The sequence below is a fragment of the Rhinolophus sinicus genome, chromosome 1, assembly GCF_057876585.1.
Source record: "Rhinolophus sinicus isolate RSI-liver-muscle chromosome 1, RSI-T2T, whole genome shotgun sequence".
Classification (NCBI taxonomy): Eukaryota; Metazoa; Chordata; class Mammalia; order Chiroptera; family Rhinolophidae; genus Rhinolophus; species Rhinolophus sinicus.
This window is the reverse complement of record NC_142501.1, coordinates 140,479,955-140,493,720: the sequence shown is the minus strand read 5'-3', so window position 1 is coordinate 140,493,720 and position 13,766 is coordinate 140,479,955. Positions and strand designations below refer to the sequence as shown.

Below are 13,766 nucleotides of genomic sequence, written 5' to 3'. Positions count from 1 at the left end.
CAAGCACGGTGTCATGTTTTTTCTTACCTGCAGCTTTCCTGAAAGAAACATTCGGCCAACCTTCCTTTGACCTGTCTCATCATTTCTTATCTCATAATTTCTCCTCTGCTAAACTTCCCAGAAGTTTCTCTATGTGTTTTCTCCATCATTTTTATTCTAGCTGACTTCTTAACTTCCTACAATCTGGTTTTTACCCTATTATGTCACTGAAATTCTCCCAAAGTCAGAATGTCTTTCTAATCAGAAAAGCCATTCATTGATGACTTAACTGTTTTCATCCTAATAGAAATAAGTATCATTGTGGAAACCATTTATTATGCCAAACATTGTTTACTCTGAGCACTTGACATATATTTTCATACTCCACACAATAGCCCTATGATATTGTGAATATCCTCATTTTTATGGTCATTCATTCCATGCATGTGTATTGAATGTTTACTTATTATATCAGAGATTGTTCTAGGCAATATCTAGGTAAGAAAAAGAGCAGTGCAGACACCCAACAAAGAGTTGTGCCTGGCTGCAGGGAGAGGGGGTGGTGGAAATGGAGACAGAGAGGTAGTGGGCAGCAGATCCTGTAGGCCCTTGTAGGTGATTGTAAGAACTTGGGCTTTTAGAAGAGAAAACTGAGGCAGAGACCAGGTAAGCAACTTGCCCAAAGTTATTCAGCCAGTAAGTGGAAGAGCTGGCATCCTAGATGTGATGCTGTAGCATTTGCCCTGGACACACATGGTACTCCCTACTCAGTGCCCTTGTTTGGCTTCCCTGGCAGTCTTGTCTGGTTCTCTTCCTGCTCTCATTTACTTCTCCTGAGGCACAAGGAGCTCCCCATTCTCTAACCATCCTTAAGGGTCAGTATTCTGAATGGTCCTGTTTCAGTCTTTCTTGTTCTGTCTGAACTCTCCTGGGCAATATAATGCTCTCTCCTACTTCCGCTATGTGTACGTCCTGGTGACTTCTGTCGGGGCCTTATTTCTGAGCTCCAAACCCAAATAAAAGCTCCCAATGGGCTATGGCTCTTTGAATATAAAATGTTCTAAACTTATTTCAGTTTCTCACAAATCACCCCTTCCTACATTCCTTCAGATGGGTCTCAAAGGCTAAAAACCGCAGCATCACCCGAAACCCCCTCCTTCTCCTCGTCCTCTACTCCCAAATTCACTCACTGCCGAGCCAAGAAGGGGAGATCACTTCCTCTCTGTCTTTTCCGCTCTTACTGCTTCTGGGTACATGAGGCTTTCCACATCTCTCCCTGACTTCTTGTAATAATCTCTTGAACAGACCCTCTCCTCCACCTAGGGAATCTCTCCTGCTGCCCCCCGACATATTCTCCTAAAATAACAGTCAGATCCCAGGACTCCTTTCACTCTCCTGAGGACTCAACTGGCCTCGATTCCCCTCTGCCTAGACAGCAGTCCAAATTCTTGGCAGGCCTCTCACAACTCTGCGCAAGCTGACCTCTGATCATTTTCTTCTCCTCCCCAACCTTTCCTTCTCTCTGCAACTGCTATGCTTCTGCTCATTTCCCATCCATAAAAACTTTCCCTCTCCTTCAAGCAGCCACCCAGCTGCCACCTTCTCGGTCAAACCTCTCCAGAATTCCTCCAGGCAGAGACAGGGGAAGGCCTAGTATCCTCATTAAGTGTTCCCGGCAAATATGAATCCATTGAAAGTCTGTGAGTGCTAACTGTTGCTGGGCGTCAGCCAATTACAAGAGCTTGGCTGGAGCCCACACAGTCTGAGAGAACAACTGTGAGTACACGGCAGGTACAGAAAATCCCCGAATTCTATTAATTGTGGGGTAAGTTCCTGGAGATATTTTGGTAATGTAGTTCTTCAGTTTTGAATTTTATAATTGCATTTCTGTTAAAGAGAGTTTGTTTGCTTCAAATGTAGAAAACCTAACCAAATATATATATATATATATATATATATATATATATATATATATATATATATATATATATTAAAGCCCTATCGTTAGAACAGAAAAGTAACATTAGGGTTAGTTACTGATTTTACTAAAAAGAGCTGGGTCTTCTGTGATATACTAACAAATCTTCCTGAGATATCCTAATTCTTATTAAAAATTTTAAAGCAAATAGATATTATAGAAAATGTATTAAAATAATACATTCATCCTGTGTAATTAATCCCAGTGCACATTTTGATGTTTCCACCTAGTCTTTTCATTGATAGAAACCGAAAATTATATGGATGTTTTATCTATATTGCATTTTAAATACCTGACAGTATAGGCATCTGGATTCATTTGAAACTCAAATGAGCATTACCTTCATTTTCTGTAAACTCCAAATCCACCATCATGGTGATCTTTCCCGACCGGCTATAAAGGAAATAAAGCCAAAGAGATCAGGCAAAGAGGGGACCTTCTCACTACCTCTCTGCTTTCCCTAGAAACACTAAATGCTGGCGCTTTCCTCAGAACCAGAAAGCTGCCTACTGCTCAGAAGTGGATCAAGGGGAGAGAAATCCCTTTCCAGTTGGAAAGTACAGCTGGAGAAGGAGAATGGGAGCGAGCAGGTCCTTGCTTGCCTTCTGCAGACAACAGGGATGAACCGATGCTGTGTCTCAGGGGGCTGCACTGGAGTGAATTGCTGGCCCTCCCTTCTCCCGTCTCACTCTTGCCCCTCCCTTCCATGGTACTTACTGTCTTGGGCTCTGAGGAAGCCTTTTCTCTCATCTCTGGAACCCTCCATCCCAGTACAGCAGAAGGAGAAGAGGGACGTGTGGTTGGTGTTTGTGAATAGCATCTCCCAGTGAAATGGTCTGCACAGCCGTTAGGTTTCGTAATATAATTCGTACTCCCCTTCAGGTACATTTTGGATTAAGTAGGCTTTTCTGAACTGAACTAGAAACCACAATGCAAAGATGATTTCTCTGGGATAATTACAAATGATGACTTAGAAGCAGCTACCTTACAAATGCACTTCTGGTACATCATCTGTGCCTATGTTTGAGGTGCCAAGTTGGCAGTTAATAACAGTAGCTAAACAATAACAGCAACTACTTTTTTCCCCCATCTCCAGGTAACTGGCAAGGGCTATAAATACACACTGTGTCTGTTGTTCATCGATGGATAAACTTTTCTTCATCTCACCTTCCGTGGTCCTTTCTTGACTTGAGTTAACAAGAATGTTATAACAATAATTTCCATATAATGAGTGTCCAGAAAGTACCAGACAGTGGACTGTGTTCTTACCATGTATTTTCTGTAATTCTGATGTTCCTATATGGTTGATGGCATTCCCCACCTTCCAGACTAGAAATTTGAGGATCAGAAAGGTTAGGAACTATGCCCAAGCTCACATAGCTAATAAATGGATGAGGCTGGGATTCTAACTGGAGTCCTTCTGACTCCAAAGCTGTACTGCTGTTTCCTTGATATCTTTATTGTTCTCTCATTTCCATTGTCTGATTTGAAGTCAGACCTCTGTTTATGTGGATCTTGAACAATTCCAGCTATTTGACGGATCATTAAAATTAATCTTGCAGATAAAAGGCTTTCTTTGTAAGTCATTAATATTTCATCTACTAGAATGTCAACTCCATAAGGATAGGAAATTGGTTGTTTTTTTCATTCTTGTAAGTACCTAGGACATAGTACTTGCTTTATTTTAAATATTTAGTGAGTACCTACTATAGGCTGGGACACTGCTACACTCTGGAGGTAGAATCCATCCTGAGCCTTCCTTCATCTTGCCTTTGGAGTGAGAAGGGAGGGGAACAAAGGACTAGGACTTATTCAGAGAAGTGGTCCCAGGGAGGGGGAAAAGCTCAGACCTCAATCCTGGGACCCTGGGGAATATTTTCATACACACAGCAAGCGCACACATTAATGACATGGGAAACCACTGGGCCAAGAACGAGGAGGAATTAATGCATGGTAGTTACATAAACAGCAGTATAAATCCATATATTAATATTAACCTAGCACAAAATGGACTCTTTTTTTTTTTTTTAATTGGGGAATATTGGGGAACAGTGTGTTTCTCCAGGGCCCATCAGCTCCAAGTCATTGTCCTTCAATCTAGTTGTAGAGGGCGCAGCTTGGCTCCAAGTCCAGTCGCCATTTTCAGTCTTCAGTTGCAGGGGCCGCAGCCCACCATCCGTCAAATGAACCGCAATGTTGTTGAGAGCTCACGCTCTAACCAACTGAGCCATCTGGCCGCCCCAAAGTGGACTCGTTTAAGAACTTTATGTTGTGCATCTGTGTTGGGTTTTAAAATTCATGTCACAGTACTTTCTGGTTAGCCAGAAACAGTAACTTTACAGCAATAGCACTCGAGCATTTAGGTCGGTGACTTTGCAATAATTGTTTCTGAGGTGACCAATTTGTTTCCTTGGATTTTATGAAATTGGTTGAGTAGCAGTCATAACCCAATGAGGTTGACTACCTTTCTACAAATTTAAAAACCCTTTTTCCAAAATGGTTTTGAAAATTGTCAAATGTACAGAAAAGTTGGGAAAAAAAAATGGCATGGTGACTGTCTGCATAACCATTTCCCTACAACAGAGCTGGTGGACTACAACCTGTGGGCCCAATCTAGCCCATTGCCCACTTTTGTAGATAAAGCTTATGGGAATACAGACACTCTCATTCATTTATGTACTATCTGGCTACAAAACAGAGCTGAGGCATTTTGACAGAGACCATCATAGGCCCACAGAGCCATATTTACTTTCTGGCCCTTTACAGAAAAAGTTTGTGAATCCCTGATCTAATTCACCAATTGTTGATATTTTGCCATATTTGTTGTATCTCTTCATGACAGGCATTCTCTCTCTCTCTCTCTCTCTCTCTCTCTCTCTCTCTCTCTCTTTCATGCATATATACACACACACACTCACATGCTCACACACATATTTTCCCCCTGAACCATTTGAGATTATGTTATAGACATGATAATAACTCATCCCTAAATAATTCACGTTTGCTTAAATACAAGGCATTTTCCTATATAACCACAATCTCATCATCATCATGTCTAAGAAAATTAACATTCATTCAATAATATCATCCAACATATAGTCCATATTTAAATAAGACTTTCATAGCCTTATTTACTTTTCCTTTTTGGATCTAGGAACCAATCAAAGGTAATAAATCATGTTTGGTCATTGTGTCTCCTTAATATTCAATTTTTACTTTTTCATATCATTGCCTTTTTTCAAGAGTCATTGAAAACTTCTTTGGAAGCCTTACAAAAGTATAATAGGTTTGTGATACTACATTAGTAAGAGCTAAATATAATGGTCGATTTCATAAATCAGTATCTTCCACTTCTCCCTTGGAAATGAGACACTGTTTTACTACTTGGTTTCTGAAGAGAAAACATTAATATGTGTATGTGAGTTTTGCTTGGAATTATAAACGTGGAAAAATCTCAATGTGAAGAGCAAGGCAGATGGGAGTTTGCAAGTTGCATTTTATGTAATTGAAGGCATAGTCCTTTCCACCCGCTCAGGTCATCGCTGCCTCTGTGAGCTCTTGGCTGGAGGACTCTTCTTTCTGGCTTTTCTCCTGACTGGAATCTGGCTCTCCTCCAGCATCATTACGTTGCAGCAAAGAGCTGGAAGGAGACCTGCAGTCACTTAAATCCCCCAGCCCAAACTGTTCAGGCTGGCTGGCAACACAGTGAGTTTGTACTTGCAGTCTGTGTGTGGAGTGTAGCATGGCACACAAGTGCGCATCTGGGAATGCATATGGGAAGAGGGCCTCTTCGTCTTTCTTGAGAATCTGAGGTGCCCCAGTGATGCACCTCTGTGGGACTACATGGTCGGCACAGGTCTGGTCCTTTTACTGTGCTCCCAAATGATTCCAAGAGAGTGCCAGGACCCATCCTTTGCTTTCCTCTGGGCAGGAAGCCCTCGGAGCTCACAGGTCAGCCAGAAATATAGTTGCATGCCCTAGAAAAGATTCACTTGAACATCCATAAATCTCTGGAGATGGGAAGGGGAAAATAGAAAAACTCCAAGGAGAAATTTGATCATTTTAAAATGTGCCAAGTAATTGCAGGAGAGACTGGCCAGGGTATGGATGACTTCAGACCGTAACCACCCCATTGTCCTTCTACAGGACTTCTTGTGACTGACACAGGTCTTGTAAATGATGGCACATCTTATCTGCTGAAAAAAATCCAGGGACACAGAAAAGACACAGGAAAGAACACATTCTGGGATGGGCCACCCTCCATGGGGGGAAAGTGAGACGATAGTATCTCCTCTTTGGTCTCCCTGTCTCCTGTCTTGTTAACCTTAAGTTCTCCTTCACCCTGTCTACCTTCCCCTCGGCCTACCCACAACCGTCTAGTGCTGCGGCAGGTCTGGGCACTCATTCCTCAGATTACAGCCCCTCTGTGATCAGCGTCTGATTCCATAGCATCATCTTCCTTTGGTGCTGGCCTCAGATTTGAAGCTCGAATTCCTCATATATGCCATGTTGTTTTGCATTTCCATCCTTTGCCAGCTTTAAGAGCCTGGGTAAGCTGCTTCATTGTTCTGTGCCTCAGACTGCTCCTCTGTAAAGTGAAGATGATAGTAGTACCCACCTCATAAGGCCGTGTGGGGGTTACCTGAGTTCATAGATGCAGAGCTCTTGGAAGAATGCTTTGCATATATGAAGGGCTATATAAAGGTTAGTGATTTATTGCTATTGCTCTTGTTGTTGTTTTGAGCCTGGGTGTATTAATTTTTTTATTGCTGCATAAAAAATTACTATAAACTTAGCAACTTAAATCAATACCCATTTATTATCTTAGTTTCTGTAGATCAGAAGTGCGGACATGACATGACTGGATTCTTTGCTCAGGATCCCACAGGGCTGAAATCAAGGTGTTGGCAGGTGCTGAGGTCCTATCTGAGCTTTGTCCAAGCCTCTTCCAAGTTCGTGTGGTTGTTGACAGAATGCATCTCCTTACAGCTATAGAACTCATGGCCACCAGGAACTCTGACTTCACCTTCGTTTAAAAGCTCCTCTGATTAGGTCAGACCCAATTGGATAATCTTCATTTTGATTAACTCAAAGTCAGCTGGTATGACAGTGATATCCCTTCATAATGGTTCCACTGGCACGAAAAGAGAGAGGATCATACAGCGTCTGTACACCAGAGGGTAGGATTCTTGGGGGTAGAATCCTGCCTACACACTGGATAATTGGCAAAACTCTGCTTTCTGCTCACTTTGTTGACTTGTGCTTGGGTGAATACATGATTCAGTAACCACCACCATCATTTCAGATTTTTGTAGCATCTTTCTTATAGTATTCAGATGGATTCACATTGATCTGACGTCTGTAACCGACTTTTACCATTCCTCTCGGTAGTTTTCACTAACTGATGAGGCCAGTTAGCTTGTCAGAAGCTTTTTAGGAAGAGGGCACTTAGGGACTTGTAACTGATGAACCTGCTGCCAATACCCGGGAGTTCCAGAAGGATGACCCACAATTACAATTCCAGAACCGCTTGTTATTTTTAATGACTCCCAACAAATGAAGACCAGAACCCTCCTTAATTGCCAACTGTGCCTGCTACTCTATCAGTTCAAAGTAAATTTGTGCCTGCTAGAGAAAATTTTCACTTTGAGGAGGGTCTTTTGCGTTACTTTCCAAAGCTGTCCTTGCCCCTCTTTTTTCCCTTCCCAATGAAGTCTAGAATGTTATCCCATTTAATTCAATTTATCGTCCGCAAAGAGGTATTATCATTGATAAAGGAAGTATTTTGGAAGATCAGTTAAAAACATCTTATTGAAGATGACACTCGGATATTAGTGAAACCTATTTTTTTAATATCAATTTTGAACCAGATTCAAGATAATAAGACATGGACAAAACTTTGAAACAACAGGGAATATCGTTTTGAGTACTGTTCCCCAAAAAGATGCTAAATTCTGCTTTTCAATGATATTTTACTTAGTTTTATAAAAATGTGTTAAGGTAAAGGGAAAAACTGAATTTGCTGTGGTTGTGGGTTAGAAGTTTGAAGTGTCTGTTTACTCGGACATGTCCTAACAATGTATGATTTTTTCAATCCAGCAAGCCAAGATTTAGACCTGAATCTCGCTGCCTTAATGACTGACATCCCTCCAGTAATTTGGACTATTAAAGAGGAGGGGCTGGTTTATAAAGATAATGTAAAATAATATAGACTTGGATTTCTTTTCTTCCTTCTAGGACAATATCATCTTATTCTTGAGAGGTTGTAAAGAGCTGGGCCTTAAAGAATCTCAACTTTTTGACCCTAGTGACCTACAGGATACATCCAACAGAGTAACAGTCAAGTAAGTAATGCACTATTTATGGTTAAGGTAAACCCATTTATGGTTTGATTTGCAGTTTGGGGATGATGGTGTAAGGTCTAAGAGGCAGAGAATTGGGCATGCCTAATAAAATAAAAATGTGGAAGTAAAGATCAAGCTTTGAAAACAAGACACACTGGCCTTTCCTCTGTGTATAGCTTTCATTCTGATCAAACATAATTTTTTGAAAGCCAAAAATCACACGTATAATGTTAGAATGTTAAACAGAAAGAGAAAAATGTTACTAGGTGAAACTTAACGGAGGAAGAGGCAAGAAACAAATATGCAAAGAATCTGTGTGTGTGAGACAAAAAGCTTTTATTAGTTCCATTTGGGCATTTGAATAGGCTCTGGAAGACTGCAAACTTGGTAAACAGATCTGAACTCTGTTTATTATGCAAAGAGAACAGTGAATTATGGAGAAATCTCTTCTTCATTAATATTTGTAACTATTTCCACATATGTGTCAATGATCAAGTTCTTTGAAGATGGATCATTGGCCATTTGGCTACTGTTGACTGTTTCTACTCAGTGAGCCATGTTTGGGGCCAAAGAATTCTTGGGAAAAAATGTCATAGAAAAAGAAAAGGCGGTGTGCTTTTCTGTGAAGAGATAGCTCAGGACCAGAGCGATGAGATCAAAAGACCTATGAGATGGTAGGAATAACTTACCTGTAGTTTAGAAATCCTTTAAAGTCTACAAATTTCATATAAAACATTTTCCACTTTAGTCAAACAATATTTGGCATGAATATACCTTAATAATAAGCTTAAGCACATGGACAGGGTCTGTGGATTGGCTACACTTCTCCTTTTGATTACTTTTGGGTTGTTTTATCATAGAAGAATAGAAAAGGGAGAGATGCCAAAATTCAGAGCTGTTAATTTTATACTATTTGATGATATTGATTTTTTTTTAATGATGGGGGAAAATAATTGGGGGAAACAATGGAAACTACTGAATGAAATCAAGTTAGGAGTTTATATTGGATTTTATGATTTGTGACTGTGAATAGGGGAGAGTCAGACATGATTGATTACATAAAATTGCTTCTCTGTTGTTAATGTGCCATTCTTTAATGTTTATCATGGAAAAATGTTAGTTAATGGCAAAAATAATAGAATACAATTATGATATTTGAATATGGAAACTACCATAAACCTCATTTTAGTCATCACATGTTCCATTTATTATTGTACCCAGCCTCTACAAATCATTGTTCATTTTAGGAAACTGTTTCAGGTTCTGTCTCACCTCACAGTCATAGTTTCACCTGATGGCAAACGACCAGAAACAATAATAACTGTGAAACATCATAATAATTAGTCACATACACATTGCGTGGAGAGTGAGGGAAAATTCTCTTTGACATTCATATTGGCCGCTGTGTTAGAGCCACTTTAAATCAATGTTACTACACCAGGAGAATTCTGAGATTGGTTTTAGAAATTCAGAACTCTTAGCACCTTTGTTTCTTATCTACAAATAAAACGGTGTTATCAGAAAGTCAGGGGTCTAGCCCTCCATCTGCTACTCCTGAGTTCTGTAATCCTAGGCAAGTTCCCTTGTTTCATCTATGAAACGGAATTGGACAGAATGTTCTCTCACGTATGATTCTAGCTCAAGTGTGCTCAGTGCAGATCTGAGAAGATGGTTCAACCAACTTTTAAAGAAAGAGACTTTAATTCAAAAGCACGGAAAGCAACCTAAAGGAAAAAAAGTCACTTAGAGCAGTGGCACAAAGACCCGGTCACTTCTCAGTCACTGTCGCATCTTCCCCTTCTCCTATCCTTTTCTCTGTCATTTCTTTTATCTTTCTCTCTGCTTTTTTTCCACCCCCTTCTCTTCCCTATGCTCCGTTCCCTTCTTTCTCTTGTCTTTCCATTTATCTCGCCTTTTGCATCTCTTGTCCTCATTTCTTTCCCTTTTTAGTTTTTCCTTCACTTGAACGTTATTATTTTTCTTAAGCAATACTTTTCCATCACCTTCCCTGTGACTATCATTTTTCAGTCATTCATTCAACAAATATTTATTGAATAGCTACTGTGTATCGGATACTTTCTAGTCATCAGAGAACCAGAAAGAACAAGGTAGCCAGTGCCTTCTGTCCACGTGGAATTTACATACAGTGTCAAGAAATGACAAATAAGTAAATAAAAAAGACACTTGCAGGAAGCGGTAAGTGCTGAGAAGAAAAAATAGATGAGGTGAACTAGTGACCATCGCAATGCATGCGTACCATGTTCCCCTGAAAATAAGACCGGGTCTTATATATTAATGTTTGCTCCGAAAGATACATTAGGGTGTATTTTCAGGGGATGTCTTATTTTTTCATGTACAACAATCTACATTTACTCAAATACAATCATGTCATCTTCTTCTGGAACATCGTCGTAATGTACTAAATGCATCCGTCTGGCTGACAATCCTAACTGGGGCTTATTTTTGGGCTAGGTCTTATTTGGGGGAAACACGGTATATTAAATCATTATGTTGTACACCTGAACTTCTACACTGTTATATGTCAATTATATCTCAATAAAACTGAAAAAAAAAAAGAGTGGTCAGTCCAGAGGTGGTCAAGAAAGTAGCCTCTCTGCAGAGGTGGTATTTCAGCTAAGGGATGAGGCATGAAGGGAATCTAAGGGAAGCAAGAATCAGCCATGCAAAGATCTGTAAGGCATTGATGGGGGAGGAAGAGCATGGAGAAAGGCTAGGGAAGGGAAACAAACTTGATGTTTAAAAAGAAAAGTAGTCAGTGTGGTCGAAGGGTAATGAGCAAGAATGGGTGTGGTGGGCAAGACTGTCCCCAAGCATTGTAGGATGTTGAACCTGGTAAAATTATGAAGCAAATTTTTTATTTCATGGTATGAAGCTTTAGAAGAACATAAATAATTTTATATCAAAATGATGGCATAAATTCATTTATAGAACATAGAAAATCATTTCTAGGTTTAGGGAGGAACTGGGCACAGATGAGCTTTCTGTTTCAAAATTTTCTGTAAATGATGTTGGTTTAATTCGGTGCTGTACCAGAGACATTTGTAACATACATAGATTTTATAGCTTTGGTAGATTAAAGTAGAACTGCTGTATTTCTCTGCTTTCTTCCACGGAAAGTTGAACAGAACATCAGCAAAGGTGGAGAACACCCCCATGACATCAATTAATAGCATAAGTAATAAGATATAGGGGTAGATCCCACAGAGGAAATTTCGATGCTTTTCTGAAATTGCTTTTTTAAAAATACTCTTTAGTTTAGCTTTCATTGTAGGTAATTTTTCTTACATTTTTCTGAGAAGTAACTTGAGTAAACTAAAAAGAAAAAAAAAAGGAAAAACCTGCAAATGATTACTGCATGTGTAATTTAGTGAACTCTACCTGTAATGGATGCCAGACAACCTGGATGGGAAATGAAAGCATAGTCCAGAAGGGCATGAAGCAAGTATCTTTCCAGGGATTCAAAACAATTGGATGAAAAGAGAAAAGGCTTTGCACTGCTCCCAATATGTCTCTGAAAAATTTGGAAGCATTTTCACCTAATTGATTGTTAAGTGGAAATCATTCAGCAAATACTTTCTGAGCTCCTAGTATGTGCCAAGCACGATTTTTTTAGAACTGGGTCACAATTTTGATCAATGAACTTTTATTCTCAGTGCAGAAAAGTTTTACGTTCCCTATTCTTAACTTGATTTTCATAAAAATTTCAAATGTTTTATAGATTTATTGTTTTCACCTGGGTTTTTTTTTGTTTGTTAAATTTTTGTTGTTGTTGTTGTTGTTAATTTTTTTTAAATTCTAGCAAATATCTAAGCAAATAATGACATATCATTTTTTTCTGTCAAAGGGGGAAGTATAAAAGAATTCTCCTAATCAAATCCAAGTTGGACCAGTGCTTCTTTCAATCCAAGTCCCTGTTGATGGCTTTATCTCCTTAGTATATGCTACTGTGTTTTCTATTCCCTCAAATCTCAATTGACTTAAAATTGGGCACCTATTCATTCGTATGTACTTTGGGTCAGAATATTCAGCAATGAAGTAGTTGAAGTCCAACTACTTGAAAGAGTTGTTGCCTTACGTTTATAAGAGCATTGTGTTCTCCTTTTCTACCCCCCACAAATGAAGTTACTGTGGAAAAAAGAAACAACGGTGTTTGTTTTTCCTAGTATTGATTTGTTGACATGTTAAAGAAACTTTGGACTAATTTGGGGGAAATTTTTATATTTCACTGCATGCATATTTAGAAAGTACCACCAGTTTATTTGTTTATAGTTTGAGAATAAATATTTATGTATATTTAAGAGTGCACATGTGTATATTTGAACATAACGTGCATATTTTCTTGCTTATGGCTAATTCCCAACACTAATTGATATCCATAACAGAAAAGAACAAATATTTGGATAGTACTGCCTCTTGTACATATGTTTTCAGGTCTATTTAATTAAGGTTTTAGACCTTTGTTAAAAGTACTTCTATAAAAAAAAATTTACAAGTGTAGTCACATTTCAGTTTGACAGTGGTCTATAATCAAGACAGAATTTTAGTTTAACAGTTAAACTTTGAGAATACAGATATAAACAATCCCAGGTTTAAATGAAATTCTTTATTTTCCAGATGTTAGCGTTCATCTTTTCAAGGTGCACTATGTAACATTAAGCCCACCTTGTGTTTTCTAAATAATTTTATTTGGTACCTGTAATCACTAATCATAGGCCTTTCAGAAGAATATATTTGGACTTAATTGTATTAGTTCAGGTACATCTTAGAGGTGTTCAAGGGAAGATCACAGTGAAGAAACTGCTGTTCTGATCATATTTTCTTTTCCTTTTCCTTAACTAGGAGCCTTGATTGTAGTAGGAAGCTGAAAAATGTAAGTATTTTACCTTCACTTTCCAGACTTACTCCTTCTGACTTTGATGGTTCAAGTGTAAAATTTAGTTCATACGTTCAGTGCTTCTCGTATGCCTTGCTAGCAAGAGTCCTTCTTAGAAGACAAGTGCATGTGTCTGTGATAGAATAATTAATGACTATAATAGAAATAAAAATGGCAGATTTGGAGGAGTTCTCTTTAATTGGATAAGTGCTCAATCTAGAAATAAACAAACTAAAGCCTGTGCTCTGTTTGTGATTCAGTCTCTTAAACACAAAACAGTCTGTCTCAGGACTTACATTAGTTCCTTTCCGTTGATGGGCACAGATGGGATTATTATATTAAGCAGTTGGGCAAGTTTAAGGAAAGGTCAGCATAATACGAATAATATTGGCTGTTGTGGGCCTGTACTTTTTTGTATTTTTTTTTTCTACTAATCTTTTGAGTTTTTATTACTACTTCCCAAAGTCAGCTTTTTGGAATTAGATCTTATTTTATTTTCAAAAGGCAAGTACATTATTGCTCTTTTATTTTAAGGTTAAATTGAGGAACGTAAGAAATAACCTTCTGCACA

The 13,766-nt window shown here is 38.8% G+C and overlaps 1 protein-coding gene across 4 annotated transcripts in view; it reads left to right on the top strand.

Moving 5' to 3' along the window:
- LIMCH1 (LIM and calponin homology domains 1) overlaps window positions 1–13,766 on the top strand; it is a 348,428-nt gene that overhangs the window by 233,935 nt on the left and 100,727 nt on the right. For all 4 annotated transcript variants that reach the window (XM_074324616.2, XM_088789955.1, XM_074324612.2 and 1 more), the window contains 2 exons: window positions 8,195–8,301; window positions 13,162–13,192. Coding sequence is in view for 3 of the 4 variants with exons in the window: in XM_088789955.1 (XP_088646081.1) it covers window positions 8,195–8,301; window positions 13,162–13,192 (138 nt within the window). In the remaining variant the exon portion in view is untranslated. The remainder of the gene's footprint in view (window positions 1–8,194; window positions 8,302–13,161; window positions 13,193–13,766) is intronic.